The sequence below is a fragment of the Euprymna scolopes genome, chromosome 19 (genome assembly GCF_053919585.1).
Source record: "Euprymna scolopes isolate OS-2025 chromosome 19, ASM5391958v1, whole genome shotgun sequence".
In the NCBI taxonomy this organism is placed as follows: domain Eukaryota; kingdom Metazoa; phylum Mollusca; class Cephalopoda; order Sepiida; family Sepiolidae; genus Euprymna; species Euprymna scolopes.
The window spans coordinates 51,632,628-51,652,093 of record NC_136500.1 but is presented as its reverse complement, the minus strand read 5'-3'; the positions used below and the strand labels follow the sequence as shown (position 1 = coordinate 51,652,093).

The 19,466-nt window shown below is 35.8% G+C and overlaps 1 protein-coding gene across 2 annotated transcripts in view; it reads right to left on the bottom strand.

The window, feature by feature from the left end:
• LOC145303579 (uncharacterized) overlaps positions 1 to 19,466 on the bottom strand; it is a 45,375-nt gene that overhangs the window by 8,244 nt on the left and 17,665 nt on the right. For both annotated transcript variants that reach the window (XM_080145123.1, XM_080145124.1), the window contains exons 4-6: positions 13,497 to 13,595; positions 6,653 to 6,751; positions 1,911 to 2,018 (exon numbers count right to left, since the gene is read on the bottom strand). In XM_080145123.1, coding sequence (XP_080001249.1) covers positions 1,911 to 2,018; positions 6,653 to 6,751; positions 13,497 to 13,595 — 306 coding nt within the window. The remainder of the gene's footprint in view (positions 1 to 1,910; positions 2,019 to 6,652; positions 6,752 to 13,496; positions 13,596 to 19,466) is intronic.

Genomic DNA, 19,466 nt, shown 5'->3' with positions numbered 1-19,466 from the left:
CATACTGTATGAAGTATTCCCCAAGTTATATCATGGAAACATTGATAATTCAAAAATTATTTATCCAATCAGGTTGGAGGTTATTGCTATCAAAGAGCATAATAGATCAATCCATTAAAGTGTGTGTGTGTGTGGGGGGGGCTTTTTAATGAAAATATCAACATAATTTTACAAAAGTTTAGGTTAGTTATAAGATTTTCTAAGCCTACTATTTTCACGGTGTTCGTTAAAATAGAGTCGACACATCGTTTTTTTAAATATGTGCTTTTAAGCAAAAACAACAGTTCTTACTTAATTGTCATGTCGAAAATAGTAATATATTAAAAAATTACAAAAATTCATTGATTAGTAAATTATTTATAATTAAAAGTAATTTTTATGAAAAATTGGGGGAAATTGCATTTTCCCTAGGTGTGAACACCTTGAAGATTGCGAGTACACAGGATATACTTATCTCCCTTTTCGCTTCTTTAATAACTGACGTACTGTTTTAGACCATAGTGATAGACTTTTCTTTTTCTTTTTTTTTTTTTACAGAAAACACAATAGCAGTTGTTCTACTCAATGAATTTTTGTAATTTTTGGATATATTACTATTTTCGACATGACGAGTAAGTACTGTTGTTTTTGCTTAAAACTACATCTTAAAAAAAAAAAAAATCGATCTGTCGACTGTATCCTAATAAGCAGCATTTTTATTAAGGCACCATAGCAGATCAAACTTTTTTTATTTTAATTTGGATTTTTAACACCAGCAGATGCACCTGGCTCTCGGTGTTAAATACACTGACAGATCTAGTTTCAATTCATTCAGCTTTCAAATTTTCTTTTTGTTTTGTTATACTACTACTATTACAGCAATAAAATAATTAAATTTGGTGCTGTCCACAATTTCTTCTTATATTAAGAAACAAAAATAAAATAAAAAAATTTGTATAATATAAATATAATGGAAAGTAAATATTATATGCAAAAAATCATGTAAATTGATTAAGGAGTTCTATTTTTAAATAAGAAAATCAAATTTTGTGGCCAAAGGAACTCTACTAATATCGCAATGCCATCTTCAAAACGAGGGAAATAGCTACAAATGATTCAAATTTGCAAGATTTTAGAAAGTCAGTTTTAACAGGAGGGCATTGGTAAAATTTTAATTTGTTTAAAAATGATTTTATTTATAAAAAAAAAAACTAATCAATTTACATGATTTTTGGAATATAAGATTTTCTTTACATCACAGGTATGTACATCAGATTTTAACAAATTTTGTTTTTAATATAAGTGGAATTCTGAACAAACAACTTAAATCCATCGGAATTCTCTACAATTTGAAATTCATAAAAAACTGACTGTCCAATGTTAACCAGAAAGTTTAGTAACAATAGGTCAAGCAATGTGGTTACTAGCCTGTATGCAAACAAACATAGTGACAAACAAACTTAGGTTCTTCTTCGTCATTGTAGCAAAATTTGAAAAATGAAAAATTGAATTTCAAGTGAAACTAGTGATATCTACTGAATATCATGCTGTAGTAATAAAAAACATCAAAAAATTACACAACGAAAAGGTAAAAAATTAATTAATCAGCGGAAATTAAGTTTTGCTAAATTGGCCAAAGATTTTCGGTTTTCAGAAAATACTTATCTCCCTTTTGTTACAATTAGAACTCTCCAGTTTCTTTGCAAAACTCAATTTTTCCAAATTGTCTTCTAAAACTATTTTCATTAATAATTTATTTTCTACCTCATCGTTTTTCATAATGTTTGGATATGTTCATTACTGCGACATGACAATTCAGTAGATATTGTTGGTTTCACTTAAAAGTCAATATTTCAATTTTTGCTACAATAATGAAGACCCCAAACTTGACAATGGAGATAATAATTTTTAATAAAAATCACCGCATGTACCTTTGTTGTTTCATTGATTATACGAACGCCTGCTCCCATGAAAAGCATATATTTTGCAATGGGAAAACAACAGATCTTCAGTGACAAGGTGAATGGTGTCAGCAGTGACTGAAAAAAAGATATTAGGTGAAAATAAAGACAAAAAGAACTCAGAATAAAAAGAAAAAAAAAAGAAAATTACTTTAGGAAACATTGATAAAGAACTAGCCTGGGTGCCCGGCATTGTCTGGGTGTTTGGAGGTGTCTGTTGAGCAAAAAAAATGGTAGTAGGCAGGCAGGTAGGCTCGAACCCATACCACGAAGCAGGAAAAGAACATGAAGAAAGAAAAAAAAAAAGAAAAAAAACGTGACGTCTTTGCTGTTGTGTCCATCGCAAAACCAGAAGTGACGAATATCAAAATTAAGGCTAGTCAATTGAAGAGTGGATGACTTTTGAAAATATCTGAAAAAAAAAAAAAAAAAAAAAAAATCGACCCCTCCTTGTAGAAAACTGCCTCACTGCTAACTAACTCCAAAATAACGAGTAATTCTTTTCAATAGACTCCCTTTCTCCACGCCTGCTGCGCAACAGATATCCTAATTGCCTTGATCAGAGGGCTTCTTTCTCTTACAGATTGTTTCTACAATTTCAGCCCATTTCTTTTCATGATCCTCAAATATGAAAGGTGTTACAGTAAAAGTGAAAACTTCATTCTTGTCCAGAATTCCCTCTATATTAAAAAACAAAATTAAAAGAAAAATCTGTATGATGTATGTATCCATGACGAAACGAAAATATATCCTAAAAATCACATAAATTGATCAAGTAGTTTTATTTTTATAAAGAAAATCATTTTTAAGTGATTAATAGGAATTTGTAGGCATTACATTGTACAACATAAATCTCGCAAGTTTTGAATTATTTCTCGAGTTATCTCCCTTGTTTTCTTTTTTAGACTGTTTTCAAAATGGTAGGCAAGACAAACACCTGTCAGTTAATCATAAATTTTAATTGTCTTAAAAATAAAACAACTGGATCAATTTATGTGGTTTTTGGAATATGATAATTTCATTTCATCATGGATATGTACATCATACAGATTTTTATTTATTTTTGTTTTTTAATATAGTGGAACTGAACAACAAAAACCAAAAAAATCAAGCAAAAGAAAGATTTTATATAGTTTACCATTTATTGCAATATAATGTCCACATTTCCTTTATACGATCCTATTATTTATCCACTTCCAATCCTTTTGTCAATCAATGACGTAATTCAGCAATTGTTTTTAATACATTTCTCTAATTGGCATACCTCATACTGTTATTCGGACTACTGTTCTCATCATCATCATTATTCTCGCAATGTTTTGTCCGACTTACCCTACAATTTTCTTCAGGTGTAACTTGTCAAGCTCGGCAAACTTTCTATTGAACTTATGAATCTGTATGGAATTTTGAACAGAACTCTTTATTTAATCTATAGGGGAAGTATCCTCTTATTCCATCAGAATAGAAGTTTTAAGTCTTTCGCAATTGTATTCTTAGTATTACCCACACTGAGAATTGAACCTTCAACTTCCAGAAGAGTGTCACTTAGAACTGAATTTTGTCTAATACTTTATCCGTTATGTCATGGATCTTTGCATTGTGAGAATAATGTTCAAAATGAGAACGGCAGTCTGAATGACCACCATAATATAAATTATCAATCCTCAGCTAAAAAATTCATCGGCACTGATTTCTTTATACTTTAATTCTCATCTTAATCCTGAAATTATCAAAACAATCACAATTGCATTCCAAACACAAGGTTTACACACACACAAACTACATCTCTTTATACTCCAAGTTTCAATTCTTACTTATTATCCTACTTATCCAATCATCCTGGGAATTAAATTTTGGAGTGATAAGACATGGATTTTGAGTCCTTCACAGCCTGCGATGGAGGATTAGTAAGGCAAGATGTAGTTCATCTGAATGTACTTGCTGGAAACTGCGGTAAGAATTAAATGAAATCTCAGAGCAAATACTGGAGTTATTTGTTGTTTTATTTTTAATTGCGTATTATTCTAGTCATAAGAACAAGAAATTGCCCATCAGTTTGCCTCAAACTCTACCTTGGACCCAGTAAGCCATTCCCTCCCTGATTTTCCTCTGCAAACAGAAATCACACTAGATAATCTGAAAATCACCCCTTCTCAAGTACATGATATCATAAAAAACCTAGACACCTCAAAAGCATGTGGACCTGATCTCATCCCGGCTGTGCTATTAAAAAAATGCTCCGCTAAGGTTGCTCCACTTCTCTCTAAATTTTTTAACAAATGCCTTAACAAATCTTGCTTTCCTGGCTGCTGGAAAACTGCTTCTGTGGTACCAGTTTACAAAAACTCTGGCGAAAGAACTGACCCGTTAAATTATCGCCTAATTAGCCTCCTCTCTCTTTTTGCCAAAATATTTGAGTCCTTAATTAATCAAGCTCTAGTCCACCACCTTACAGCTGCTAAACTTCTGTCTGACCACCAACATGGATTTAGACAAGCCCATTCTACTGCAGATATTCTAACTGTAATCTCTGAATGTTTATACCAAGCACTGGATAAGGTAGGGGAGGGGAGGGCAGCAGCCCTAGATATATCTAAGGCTTTTGATAGGGTATGGCACGATGATCTTCTGATGAAAATAAAATCCTATGGTATTACTGGATGAATACTTAGCATAATTAGATCCTTCTTAAATGAGAGAAGAATCCAGGTTGTCTTTGATAGGCATACATCCAAAAAATTTTATATAAATGCGAGTGTACCTCAGGGATCGATCCTTGGATCTTTATTGTTTCTGACATTCATAAATGACTTACCTGATAAAATTGTCTCTGAGATGGATATATTTGTCAACGACACCACACTCTATAGCAGGCATGTGGGTAAAACTAATGAGCACATATCTAAGGTAATGGCAGAAACCCTAGAGAAAGACCTTCAGTCTGTAGTGCAATATAGACAAAAATGGATGGTAACATTCAACGCTACCAAGACAAAGCTTGTTTCCTTTATTAATTACATGAAACCTTACAAACCACCAATAACTATGGCTAAAGATACATTACCTGAAAGTACTTCGTTCAAGCTCCTTGGCTTAACGTTCACAGGAAACATGAGCTGGAATAGATACATCAAGATCATTGCCAAGGCTGTTGCGAAGAAGGTGGGCTCTCTCTATCGTGCTAGAAAGTTACTTACACCTGAAAGTATCCTGTACCTCTACAAAGCCACCATTCGCCCATGTATGGAGTACTGCTGTCACATTTGGGCTGGTGCATCTGCTTCTAGTCTCTTGCTCCTGGACAGGGTCCAAAAGAGAGTTGTCAACCCAAACTGTCATCTAAGCTTCAGCCACTGTCCCATCGACGAAATGTTGCATCCCTCTGCCTGTTTTACAAGTATTTAAATGGTGGATGCTTTGACGAACTACAAGCCCTTGTGCCCCCTCGACGAAAGTACCCCCCCGACAATCTCGACAAGCAGCAAAGTCTCACCCCTACACAGTAGAGATCCCTAGATGTAAGGAGGCCTTCTTCTCCAGAACTGCAGGACTTTGGAATTCTCTTCCGTTTTCCTGCTTCCCCAACTGTACTGACATGCAGAAGTTCAAGTGTAATGTGAACAGACATCTTGCTGCTAAACTCCCTACATAGTACCTCTGCAATTAGGTCCTTGATAGTAGCCCCCTACATCAAAGTGGCAATGTGCCTTGTTTGGGGTGAAAATGTAATAAAAAGAATAGAAAAAAAATGAAATAAAAATAAAAAAGATCAACATCACTTTGAAGTTTGAGAACATAATTTGTTTTCTTATGGTGAAAGAAGATTTATTTGAAGTAGAAGGAAGCACAAATGAGCATAACTAATGTATAAAATTATTTTGTTGTGTTGCAATATTTTTTTATATGTGCGAGGGCGTGATTAAAGAAGGTTGGAAAGTTCTACTTATAGACACTGGTGATAGCAACTGACCAATCAAATGAAGCCAGCTAGCAACCAATCAGAAACCAGAATTGCTCCACAAAAATATTGAATCTTTCAGCATTCCCACATGATTTTTTGTGTCCAACACAAAAAGGAATTTGCTCTCTATTTGCAGACTTTTACAATCCAACACTTGTACGGATCGACTACCCAACAGAAAACCCTATTCTTTGTTCTTGGCTTTTACATTTCAAAGCTTCTCTGATTGACGACTGTCATTTTGTTTGGAACAAGACTTCTTTTCTAAAACCAAAAATGGCTTTCAATTAAAAACGTTGGATTTTCAAAGTCAGACCCAAAGAGCATTTAAGTTAACAAATTTGCTTCTGATTAGCCATTTTTCATTTGTTATTGTTATACCGTATTATTGGCAATATAATAGTGTACTTTGCGCCGGGGGGGGGGGAGCAAGATGTTTTCACCTACATGTACTTGATGCCAATTGCTGTAAGAAGTAAATCCAAATCTCAGAGACAATAATGGAGTTATTTGTTATTTTTTTCAATAACTTCAATCACTTTAGCTCCAGAGAGAAGGAAGAAGAAAAGATCAACATCTGTACAACAGGCACATCATCACCACTATGACCATCTTTACAACTGAATGTCACCAACTACTTTAAAAATAGAAACATGTTTCAGTCAACAAAGATTACAAAGAAAATGCAAGTATGCATTTCTTCTGTACAAAATAAAAGCAAATATATAAAAAAAAGGTTAAAATACTCAACCTTATTAACGACATCCATATTGGCACCATTTTCAACCAACAGTTTAACCAGCTCCAAGTTACAGTTTTGAACACCCCAATGGAGTGGAGTCCAGTGATCCTATAAAGACAATTACCAGTTGACATCAATTGACATAATATCAAACTGTGAACTTTTTAGATGAGGAATGATAATTTCTATTATTCAGACTATTGTTCTCTCATCTTTGATTTTATCTTACAATATTTTGATCGATGACCTCCAACCATCTTGTTGAACTCGGGAATCAGTACAGAATTTTGAATCTCATACTTGTTCTTTCAGCCATCATAGAGTAGAAGTCTTAAGTAATTCTTAATTATATTCTTAGTATCACCCGTACTGAGGATTGAACCTTCAAATTTCAGAGGACTCACTTAGAACCGATTATTACCTAGCGCTTTTTATCTGTTGTGCCACTTTCATTTCAAAATTATATAAAGATTCCAGAGTTCGACAAGACAGAAGTTACATCAGCCAAAGCATTGTGAAAATAACATCCACGGTAAGAACAGTAGTTTGAATAATCCAAATTATACATCCTTTCTTTTTTGTTCATCATGATATCCAGAAATAAACCTTTTTATGTATGTATGCCTCAGTGGGTAGCTTCATAAAAACAACACAAAAATATGTACAATTGAGTCTATTAGATGCACCTATTTATTGAGCACACTTAGCAATGAAAATACTATTTTAAACTTAAGCCTGATAGACCAAATATAACTAACCAAGGATTAAGCCTCTTATAAATTATTGTTTAATAAACCATTTCCGGGTTTGTATTACTGTACACATAGATTCGAAAAAGTTGTCAAAATGCAAATATATAACAAATAAATGTTATCAAAGGAAAGATAAGCTACTTTTCTACCAAACTGGATATATTTTTCGTGTTTTTATTTAATGTAACATGTTTATTCAGCTCGAAAACCATACAGTGTTTACCGATGCATTGGAAAATTCAAAATGGCGCCCGACTCTCTCTTTAACACGGTAAGTTCGGGAAAAGATGTTACAAATCATAAACTAGACAAAATACTGTTAGAAACTCGCTCAATATATGTTACCGTGACATAACTTGACATATATTCGGCATTTTTTAAATATTATTTTGTCTAGTTCATTATTTATAACACCTTTTCCCCAAACTTACCGTGTTAAAGAGAGAGTCGGGCGCCATTTTGAATTTTCCAATACATCAGCAAATACTGCATGTTTTTCAAGCTGAATAAACGTGTTACATTAAATAAAAACACAAAAAATATATCCAGTTGTGTAGAAAAGTAACTTATCTTGCCTTTGATAACATTTATTTGTTATATATTTGTTTTTTTTATAACTTTTTCGAATCTATGTGTACAGTAATACAAACCCCCATTTCCTTATATAAACATACACACACTAGTCGGACACCTGTGTAAAATACACTTAAATATGATATGTTAAATTATGCAGATTTCGTATTTATTATTATAGAGTCAATTCTTTATTGATTATTATATTGTACCCAATAAAAAGAAGTGATTTCAAAGTTTAAAAAAAAAAACAATATGACTCGAGTGCTATCAGCTTAAATCAAAACCAAAACATAGGTCACCAGCAGTATTTGCTACCATATAAGGACACAAGAATATAAAAACTTTAAAAATTAACATTTAAATGTATATTTGCGCATGTGTATAAGATACATGGTTAGACAACTTACATTTGCTGAATTTCAATTTTTTCAATTCTGACCCCTTAGCAGCTATTTTTACTGACTAAAAACTAAATTGAATTTGTTCCACAGTAGTGAATCCCCTATATATCAAGTTTCAAATCTGTAGACCAAAAATTGACAGAGAAGTTTGGTACAGAACATTCTGCACACACACAGACAAAATTACTTTTTTATATATAACATAGTATATATGTTTATGGGAAAATATGTTTATTCAATTATATGTCACCCTTTATTTATACCAATCCTTTTATTTATGAAGCTCGATGTACGTTAAATATAACTACAGATAATCTATATATATATATATATATATATATAAAAGCGAAAATGTATGTATGTATGTGTGTTCGCTTTTTCTGTATGCCAACAAAAGGCTTTTTCAGAGAAGCGGTCGCTCGCTTCACAACTTTTTAAAACTTTTTATATCACATATAAATCGTAATATCTCACAGTTAACAACAAAGCTCGCCTGTCTATTTAATTTGCTCGATTTCGGGAAGATAAATATTCAATATTTGTCGCTCACCGCATGTGGGTTAGTCTTTTTCCTATAACATCTTGGGGGAAAAAAAAAAAGCGTTCAGCAGTAAATGAATACTATCCCGCAGTCAAACTTGATCTCATTAACTCATTAAAACGGGCACCTGCTAAATCCAAGTAATTAAATAAATTCAAACGTGTTTCCGTTAGCATCTCGCGGTGGGGCAATGGTTAACGTCGCATGTTTTTTTTTTCACACTTTAATTTACAACTTTGCCTCAACGGTTCGGGTTCGATCCTCATACTTACTTTTTTTTTTTAACCCCCCCCCATACACACACCTCCAAATACCCGCGCAACGTAGTACTTTAATAAATCAGAGTCCATTTTCTGTAGGCTGTTTTTGAACCCAGTCAACGACGGGTACTTTTGCTAGTATACAAATAAACAACAAAAAGTCTATATTTCAAATTTCAAAATGTTGTTCATCTTCCCGTTTATTTCTTTCAGCATGTTAAAATGGTAAATTCTTGACAGCACCTATTTCGTAGCACAGAAACAATCATAATTATTATATCAATTATATATATATATATTAAAAACTTTTATTCATCCCAAACAAGCAACTTACTCATGATGCACAGGAGAGACTGATCGTTCTGCACTGATGCAAATGACCAATCTCCAATATTTTTAACTCTTTACCGCCAAATTATACTTTCAAGTCACCTATCAAAAAACACCTGTATAAGAAATATTTTTTACTCTTGTGGCTTATCAGCCAAACTAATCTTCAAAGTACAGGTCAAACAAGTGAATGAGGGGTTTGTTTATGTTCATATGTCAGTTGCACACTAACTTCCATCACGTGTGAGTTTCATGATTAAAACATTTATTGCATAAAAAAAAATTCTGGCAGTAAAAGGTTAAAAACACGACAGACAAACAAAGTCTTTCTATGACGTTTCTGAATTTTGGAGTTGAGGATTGGTTATTTGGATTCATTGGACTACTGTTCTCATCTTGAGTGTGATTTTCACGTTTCAGTTGATGTAACCTCCGACCTTCTTCAGGTGTATCTTGTCAAACTTGGGAATGTTTCTGTAGATTGGTTGGTTGGTCGTTTTTGTTTTACGGCATATCAACCTTTTTCAGGTTATTTAATGCCGAATCTAGTTATTTTGAGGAACGATTTTTAATGGAGTATATTTGTTTTTTAAGTCGGATTCTATTTAACCCATAGTTGGGACACTAACAGGTACTACCACTCCGGATCAGAGTGGATCTGGGAGCAATGGCAATTAAAGGGTGGCTCCACACTCCCCAAGGCCCACAAGGTGGGGACCTCACCATCGGATATAGTCTTAGGTCATATCCAGGACCGTTTCTGTGGAACTTGGCAATTTTGAGCAGAACCCCTTATTTATTTCATGGGGGTAGTGTGCGCTTGTTCCGTTAGCCATGATTGGATAGAAGTTGTTACAATATTTTTGATTATTAATGAGGTATGATCTCGCACAGTCGGGAGATTCTATTTATAAACGATGCTGCGAGGAATTGACGAATCAAATTCACGTTCTGCTACCAACCAATCAGAAACCGGAATTGCTCCATAAATATTAAACCTTTTCTGTAGCAATTCCTCATGTTTTTTCCATCTCGACACGGTAAGAATCTTTTGTTCTGTGGAACTGTCTACTGCAAACCAGTCACCTCTCAGGACTTGTGTAGAACAACGAACCATCGGAAACTGTTCTGAAACTAAACATGGCTTACACTTCTAGACATAACTGGATAGAAGTCATAAGTAATTCGCAATTGTATTTTTTTTATTTGGATCACGTTTAGTTTTTTTGGTCATAGAAGGAAATTCTCAGAGTAGATGGCTCAGCTCACAAGGTAGAATTTACTGCAAAGTTCTTTAAAAATTTTGTTCTATTATTAATGATTTGGGTAAAAGCCTTATATCTGTTTGTTATTCTCCAAAACTCATCGGAACAAGCCTACTCTAGATTTAAAAGACTGAGCATAGGACTTTTTTAGTGTTTTCTTTAACTCTTTTGCAGTGATTTCAGGCAGTTTTAAAGGAGGCTTTGGTTTCAGAGCATCTATTTCATTGAAATCAATTGACATACTAGTTTTATGTGAGTAATAGTGGAGTTTTTTTTTTGTTTTTTGTTTTTTAATTATTTGGATTGTTATCCTCATCTTCTAGTTTTGTTTTCATGATGTTTCAGACAATTATTCTTCTGGCTTTCGTCAGATAAACCGTGACAAAATAGGAATGTTGAATCCTCCAACTACATCCACAGCAATTGCTGCCTTCAATAGCTGTTGTTATCTCACCACGGTTTGGCCAACTAATCCTCTAACCAACTTTGGGTGGGATTGCTCACCTGGAATCGTCGATATTTCGCATCTCTATCCACTGTGCCACGGGCCCCGAAGGGCAATGTAGGTTGGATTTTTTGGTCTTATAAATTAATTTGTATAATTTTTGTCATTGTCTGTGGGTAGCGGTTTCAATCCCTAATAGTGGAGGTATATCACAGTTGGCTGTTCAACGCCTATTGGGATATTTGGGAGGATATAAAGCTCTCACTACCATACAGACAGATGCAATGTAGGATACTATTCTTTTTAAAAATGGACAAGATGGATTTCAGATATGAAGGATTTTAAGCTGTTCCAATCAGCTCTTGAATATCACTAAAACTCAGCAATGGAAAGAGAGATATTAAGAAAACCATTGTAAAAGATAATGTTATTTTAATAGCTAATAGCAGGCTGACTGGCATTGCCCGATTATAAAATACACTATTTTAATGATATGATATATTTAATATGATATTTTAATTTATGTAGAGTTTGTATTGATTATTATAGAACTAATTCTCTATTGATTATTATAGTGTACCCAACATACAGTACTGATTTCAAAGTTTAAAAAAATATATTACTTAGGTGCCATCAGCTAGAATCAAAACCAGCATTATTTGTTACCATCTAAGTTACATCCATACTTATAAAAACTTTAAAAGAACATTGTTAAAACTATAAATGTATATTTGTGCATAGGTAGAAGCACTTTAAGTCGATTTACACCTGCTAAGTTCCGATTTTTTTTAATTTTGATCCTTTAGCAGCTAGTTTTACTGGCTAAAAACTAAATAGAATTTGTTTTACAGGTTTGAATCCATTATATATCAAGTTTAAAATAGGGGTGTACCGATTAATTGGCAGGTAATTGGTAATCAGCCACTTTGCCAATTAATCGGGCAATTTGCTGATTAATTATTTTTCTCTTTTCTATTAAATTTAAACCATTTCATCTCAGCCAAGTGACTCATCAGATAGCTTTGACACATTAACATAGTAAGTGCTAATTTAATTTAATATTTTGTTAAGATAAGATGAAGATCTTGTTTTCCTCAATTCATTGAATTGTTCAACAGTGGTAAGGATTCCTCTAAAGTCAGAAATAGCAGAATTAGATTGGACAGCCTTTGAAGGAATAACCTCAAAGCTAAAATTGTAGGTATTATTATCGATATGGTTGAAGTTCTGTCGCTTGCTTCTTTGATAATTTCTTCAAATCGACTCAGGAACTCGATATTTTTACAAACAAGTCACCATTGGTAAGTTGTTAAAGTATGAATCTTATCAACAGCACATTAATTTATTTTTAGCATATAATATGTTGAATTCCACTGTGTGATCACATTTTGAATGAGTTTATGTTTTTCCATATTAAGCTGATCCTGTATTTCAGTTAATTTGCTAATTGCTAATGCAGAGTGATTAAAGTGAAAGCCTATATTTCTGTTAGTTGTAATAATTGTCTTAACAGCCTGTTAGAAGAATGTATCATTTATTGAGAGTTGCAATGTATGTATGAAACATGATAGTGGTTCTAAACCATATTCCCTGACACCAGCAACCAGATTTGTTCCTGAATCCCGCAAGACTAAGAGGACTTTGTTGAAGAATTTATACACACTAAGAACATTGTGCATTCTTCACGTGTTCTTGCACTTGTGTGTGCACCAGTGAATGGAACAACTCTTCACTGTTCAAAGTCATTTGAAAGCCAATGACTGTCAAATTTTGAAAGGGAGAATTATTTGTAGCAGCTGTCCAAATGTCTGTAGTCGATTGCTAATTTCATACAGAGATGATTGAATTTTTCAAAAGAAATAGGGCAAAAAAGAATAACATTGTATGTCCAGTAGTCCTGGACTGAAGAAGTAAATTAAGGATTGTCTCTTACAATATGATTTTATTATTTGTATTGAACTATGTAGCACAATATTACTTTATGAATATTTGTTACTACTTTATTTAATTCATTTGGATCAGTTCTACAAGGACGCTATTTTCATAGAAATGTTAATAAACTCATATTTACTAGGTGTTATTAGTATTTCTGTCCCCAAAAAAAAAAAAAAAAAAAAAAAAAAAAAAAAAACTTAATTTTTTGCGTTATCTAGAAAAATATCATTTTATCAAAATATGTTGATTCAATATATTTCTGATTCCGTGCAATTTTCACGAGTCGTGCTAGTTATGCAATTGTAATTGATTGTAAATCTTTAGCCCTAGATTTCCTTTCATTCTCACCTGATCTTGAAGATTTGGATTTGCACCCGCCTTGATTAATCGCTCCACAACTTGAGATTTATTTTTCCACATGGCTAAATGCAGAGAAGTCGTGCCATCCTGAAATTGAAAAAAAAAATCAATAATTAATAATTTCCCAATGATAAAAGCACATTTAAAAAAATTCAAACAAAAACAAATTCATTTTTTAAGATGCATCCGTTTAATTTGCATGTGAGGAAAATGAAATCGACAAACATGGCAAACAGACAAACAATAATTTACAAGTTTATAGTCACTGATTATGTACAATAAAAAGGGTTTCAGCATTAAACAATTCATTTTGTGTTAAAATCATAATTTTGTGAACTAAATTATACTTCAGTCCGACAGCAAAAAACTTACTGTCGGACTGAAGCATGATTTAGTTCAGTCTTAGGCAGTCTAACTTGCCAGGCTTTACTTCTCTTTGAAATTGCTGATCACTTGAGGTCCCCATACAACGGAATGCCAACAGGGAGAGGGTCTACTAAGGCATTTTTTGTAGGTCAAAGTTCGTTTATCGTAGTACCACACTTGACCTTGTGTCTTACCTTCTAGCAAGGAGGTAAATATATTATTTTCTTGTAAAAAAACAATGTCTAATACGTATTAGCTAATATTAGTTATTATCATAATAAAAATATTGAAATTCAACATGGCAACCTGTCAAATTATATAAAAGCAGATAATTTAGTTAGAGTCAAGATTGTCTAGTCTTTTTGAGTTTTGGTTTTAGCTATGCAGGTGGGACAACTGTGATAAGCAAGATATGGTCCTGCCTGATTAATGATTAGACAATCTTTACTATAACCAATAAATGTAATAACTGAAACTGGACCAGGATACTACTTGCACCTCGACTCACATGGGACCTGACAGATGAATATGCCAAGGGATACAAGCACACTGCCTTCATACACAAAGATGGCTTTCATCAGCTGGTGGTTTGTCTCTTAGCATCAAAGCCGACAGAATATGTTCCATTGTTGAGATGCCATGTTCTCTTTTGACCATCTAGTCCTGTGCAAGGCAAGTCTAGGCGGTCCACCCTGTGCAGTTCTAGGAGGTTTACTTTGTCCTATCCCTTTAAGAAGGGATTAGTTTATTGCTAATTGCTTTAGGCACTCCTATCAGGGAATACCGATAGAGCTGCCCAGGTTTATTTTGCAAGTCAGAGTGCTCTTCTTCTCGGGTGTTGGCTTTTCAAATCAACTTTCTGACTCTTGTGTCACATCATCTTGCAGTGGTAGAAAGATAAATAGTTTCAACAATCATCGGTTATAGCTATAAAGAGCAAGCTTATAACAGAAACAAACTAATCAACTGAACAGACAGAACATGCCAGCTTATACCAAGCCTAAAATATTGATTAGTCAACAAAATGAATCATTTGTATAATGAGATGTTGTTCATTTCATGATCTTGGATGGTTATCTACAACTGATTGTTTGGGATAGCTGCTATTCCTTTTTCCAACATAGACACAACTGGCATGAGCAGAAGTTATCACTGGTGTTCTTTTATTTTTATAGCACCATTTCAATAAAAAAAAAAAAAAAGAAAACAACAAAAAACAACATTGTAATTGCATTCTTTTATTCAACCGGCATTAGCCGGTATTATCACAAAGGATGGCAAGTAATTCATCGTTTAGGTCATCTCCACTACATTACTTAGGCTTAGAAATATATCTTTTTGCTAAACTTCAACAACAAATTTAGATTTTTTTTTTTTTGCCACTTTCTTTCAGTGTTTTTGAACCATGTAGTGAGACAACAACTTCCCACTTTTTAACGCAGTCTTTGGCATTATTATTGCACAACTGAAAGATCTTTCAAGCTGTACCAGACAAAGCAGTGTAATATTGTATGACCCTTCTCTTCACATTAGTAGCTTTTGTAATCTCTACTTGGCTAGCAACTTCCCGTCTCACATCTGCAAGAACAATGTAAGATTGTTCAGGCTTCATGCACCTCAAGCAGGTGTTGTTCAATGTTAGGTCTAAATTATTGGCATGGGTTGATATCTCCCAAACAGGACACATATGCTCTATAGAGAAATAGCACAGGCTCAAGACATACACAAATGTGTGTGCTGTTACTACCAACTAGAGTTGGCCAGTTTTTTGCAGAATGTTATTCTGGGAGCTTCTTATGAGTCAACGGCCATCTCCTGCAGCCAGAGTCGGTACCAACGTATCGACCTTGTCTTTCCTTGGGTTCTACCAGCTCTGGTCAAGTTCCACTCGTGCCACTTGGGCAACGCACGAGTTTCTTCGCCCAGGCTCTCACAATGGTGGAAGATAGTTACGAGTTAAAAGTCTGGTCAAATTGACGTCGCGACCAGGCGCTTCGGATCCTCAGCAATGGTAGGAAGGACTATTTAGCCCCAGTGAGTAGCTACCACCTGCCTCAAACCAGGCAGCCCCTGGTCAGTAAGGTGCTACCCCGTCACATCCGCCACTTTGATGGGGTGGTCAGGCAATCACGGACGTAAATCATTCACCTGTTACAAATCACAATTCAAAGACTACTGTCCGACTCGGAAGTTGGAACATTCATACAATGTGACCGGGTTTCACGCATGATCCAGATCTCAACCTTCGTGCACAAGGTCTGCCTCGTAAGACCGCATTACTTGACCGTGAACTTGCCAAGCTGTCTGTCGACATTGTCACTCTACATGAGACCAGATTGGCTGGAACTGGCTCCATCTCAGAACAAAACTACACTTTCTTCTGGACTGGCAAAGCAGAAGAGGAACATCGCATCCATGGAGTAGATTTTGCAGTGACAAACAAATTACTCAGAGAACATGTAGTCGACACTCCGGTCAGCATTTCAGAGAGAATTATGACACTGAAGATCAACTGCGCCGATACACCAGTACACCTCATCAGCGTCTATGCGCCAACACTGCCTAGCGAAGATCATGTGAAGGATGAATTCTTTGACTGTCTCAACGAAATACTGAGCTGGATCCCAGCCAGCGATCACCTCCTAGTACTCGGAGACTTCAACGCCAGAGTCGGTGCAAACCATACTGCCTGGCCTGACATCATTGGTCACTTCGGTACTGGTAAAATAAATGAAAATGGTCAAAGAACTCTGGAGCTCTGTAGTCAACAGGGACTCTGTATTGCAAACACCTGGTTCAAACAGAAAATGTGTCATCGTGTCTCTTGGAGACACCCTCATTCCAAACATTGGCACTAATTGGATATTGCATTGTGTAGAAAAAGAGACATCGGTTCTGTCAAACGATCAAGGACCTACCACTCCGCCAATGGTGATACCGACCACCTACTCGTGCTGACACAACTTGATCTCCCGAACAAGAAACCTGCACCACGTAAGCCAAGACCACGTCATAGTCTCAACACGGCTGCAATGAAGAACAACGACAGCATCAGTGCGTTTCACACTGCACTCGAAAATAAGCTGAGAGATTCTGCACCAGGGGAAGCAGTGAACCTGGATAAATCCTGGGAAATCCTGCAAACTGCGATGCATGACGCTGCAGTCACATTCTTTGGAACTAAGTGACCGCCTTGCGAAGACTGGATGGCTGAGAATGCAGAAATCTTAGAACCTCTACTACTGTCCAAAAATGATGCTCACAAGAACTATGTGAACAGGCCGACACGCAGCACCCTGTCCAAGCTGAAAGAGGCTCGCAGTCAATTCCACAAAGCTGCTCGGCATTGTGCAAACAACTACTGGAACAACCTGTGCAACGAAATGCTGACTGCGGTAAACTACGTGTGATGTACAGTGGACTCCGCAAGGCAACTGGACCGAGCGCAAAGAAAGTTTGCCCTTTAAAATCCACTACAGGGGAGCTCACCACTGATCTTACAAAGCAGCTTGAAGCTGGGTGGAGCACTACTCTGTACTATATGGTGAACCGCGCAACATCACAGTCACAGCTTTAAATTCCACTCCGAACTTCGATACCTTAGTCGAACTGGACAACATTCCAACTATGTCAGAACTCAAAGTAGCTCTCCAACACACGAATGTAGGGAAGGCCCCAGGTACCGACGAGATTCCAGCAGACCTGCTCAAGTGCGATAAGTTCCTGCTCCCGCACTTGTACGACCTCCTCTGCACCAGTTGGCGCAACAGAAAATTTCCAACAGCTATAAAAGATACTAAAATTGTCACTTTATTCAAGAAAGGAGACAAAGCAGATTGCAATAACTACCGTGGTATATCTTTACTCAGTGTCACCGGCAAAGTCTTTGCCAGAGTGCTCCTTCAAAGGCTCCAGCAAATTGCAAACCGTGATTATCCAGAATCGCGATGCGGCTTCTGCAGCGGGTGCTCAATCACAGACATGATATTTTCAGTGCGTCAAATCCAGGAAAAATGCAGAGAACAACGTAGACCTCTCTATATCGCATTTGTGGACCTCACGAAAGCTTTTGACATGGTCAGTAGTGATGATCTGTTTGCCATCCTACGAAAGTTGGGCTGTCTACCAACTCTTCTTAGTTTGATAAGATCGCTCCATGACAACTTGACAGCCGCAGTCTTCGTCGAGAGTGACATGTCCGTTGTGTTGTTGTGTGTTGGCTCCCAAACTGTTTGGCATCTTCTCAGTTCTTCTGCACCACGCTTTTGGAAATCACGAGGACGAAGACAGCATATTATTATTGGATATTATAAAAAGGCTGACTGGGAAGCCATCAGTGGCCTCATCAGGGACGCTCCATGGCAAAATATCTTCTCACTTCCTGCTGAACATTGTGCAAATAAGACCACTGAATGGTTCAAAGCGGCAATTGAAGCACATGTTCCCACACGCAACTTCCTACACAGTACTCCTGATGCTTATGTCCCTGCTAGTAGCCCCTACAACAAAGTGGCAATGTGCCTTGTTTGGGGTGAAAACGTAATAAAAAAAAAAAAAAAATTCCTTCATACTCGCTCTGATGGAGAACTTTTTAACTTGACTCGCCTACGCACCAAAACCAAGATCTGAAAAGTCCTAATACTTGAGCTGCTGTTTGTGACGTATCATGGACATCAATTCGTGGGATAGAATCACCAACGAAGAGGTGCTACGACGTGCCGGCAGCCGCTCCTTGTTCCACACACTCAAGATCTGACGATCGAGTTGGCTTGGACACCTGCGCAGAATGCCCGATGGCCGTCTCCCTAAGGATATCCTCTACAGCGAACTGGCAAATGGAACAAGAAGCCACGGTCATCCGATGCTGCGCTTTAAAGACGTGGTCAAACGGGATCTGATCGCTCTTGGCACCGATGTGAATGTGTGGAAGGAGCTAGCCGAAGATAGACAAGCATGGAGGCGTACCTTGAGTAAGGGTGGTGAAGGACTTGAAAACCTTTGGTTCGAGAGGCTGGTGCAGAGAAGACAAAACTAGTGACTACGTTTACTGTTGCTTGAATTAATCTTTCGTAGATTGCTTGCCATTGTTATTGTATATTCTGGAAGCTAGCTTTCATTTTGTCATTTAATTTAACTTTAATGAGAGAGTGCGATTCAAGATAATACCAAAGTAGACAGGATTGGTGTGATACTTAAAACATTTTCTAGAATGAAAATGATGTAATAGATTTTGATCAAAATTAGAATAAGGATTCTAGACATAAGATTTAGTATCATATCTTGAGTTTAATCTTCATAAAAGAACATAAAAGTGATGGAAAACTGTTCTGTTTGAGGAATTTATATTACCTGTCATGAAACATGTATTCTTCTAGTTCTTTATAAAACATACAAGTTCATTAAGTGGTTTAAATTTTGCCATCTCAGTTTTGTAATATAAATCTGCCTTCTGGGATTTGTTCCCCCCCCCTCCCCATCTGGACACTACTGCCTAGAAATAAAAAACCAGGCCTTTAAATGCAAATTTCTAAGCTGACGGACTATTTTCTCATTTAACCCGTTGATACTATATAATATTCATATTGTGATTAT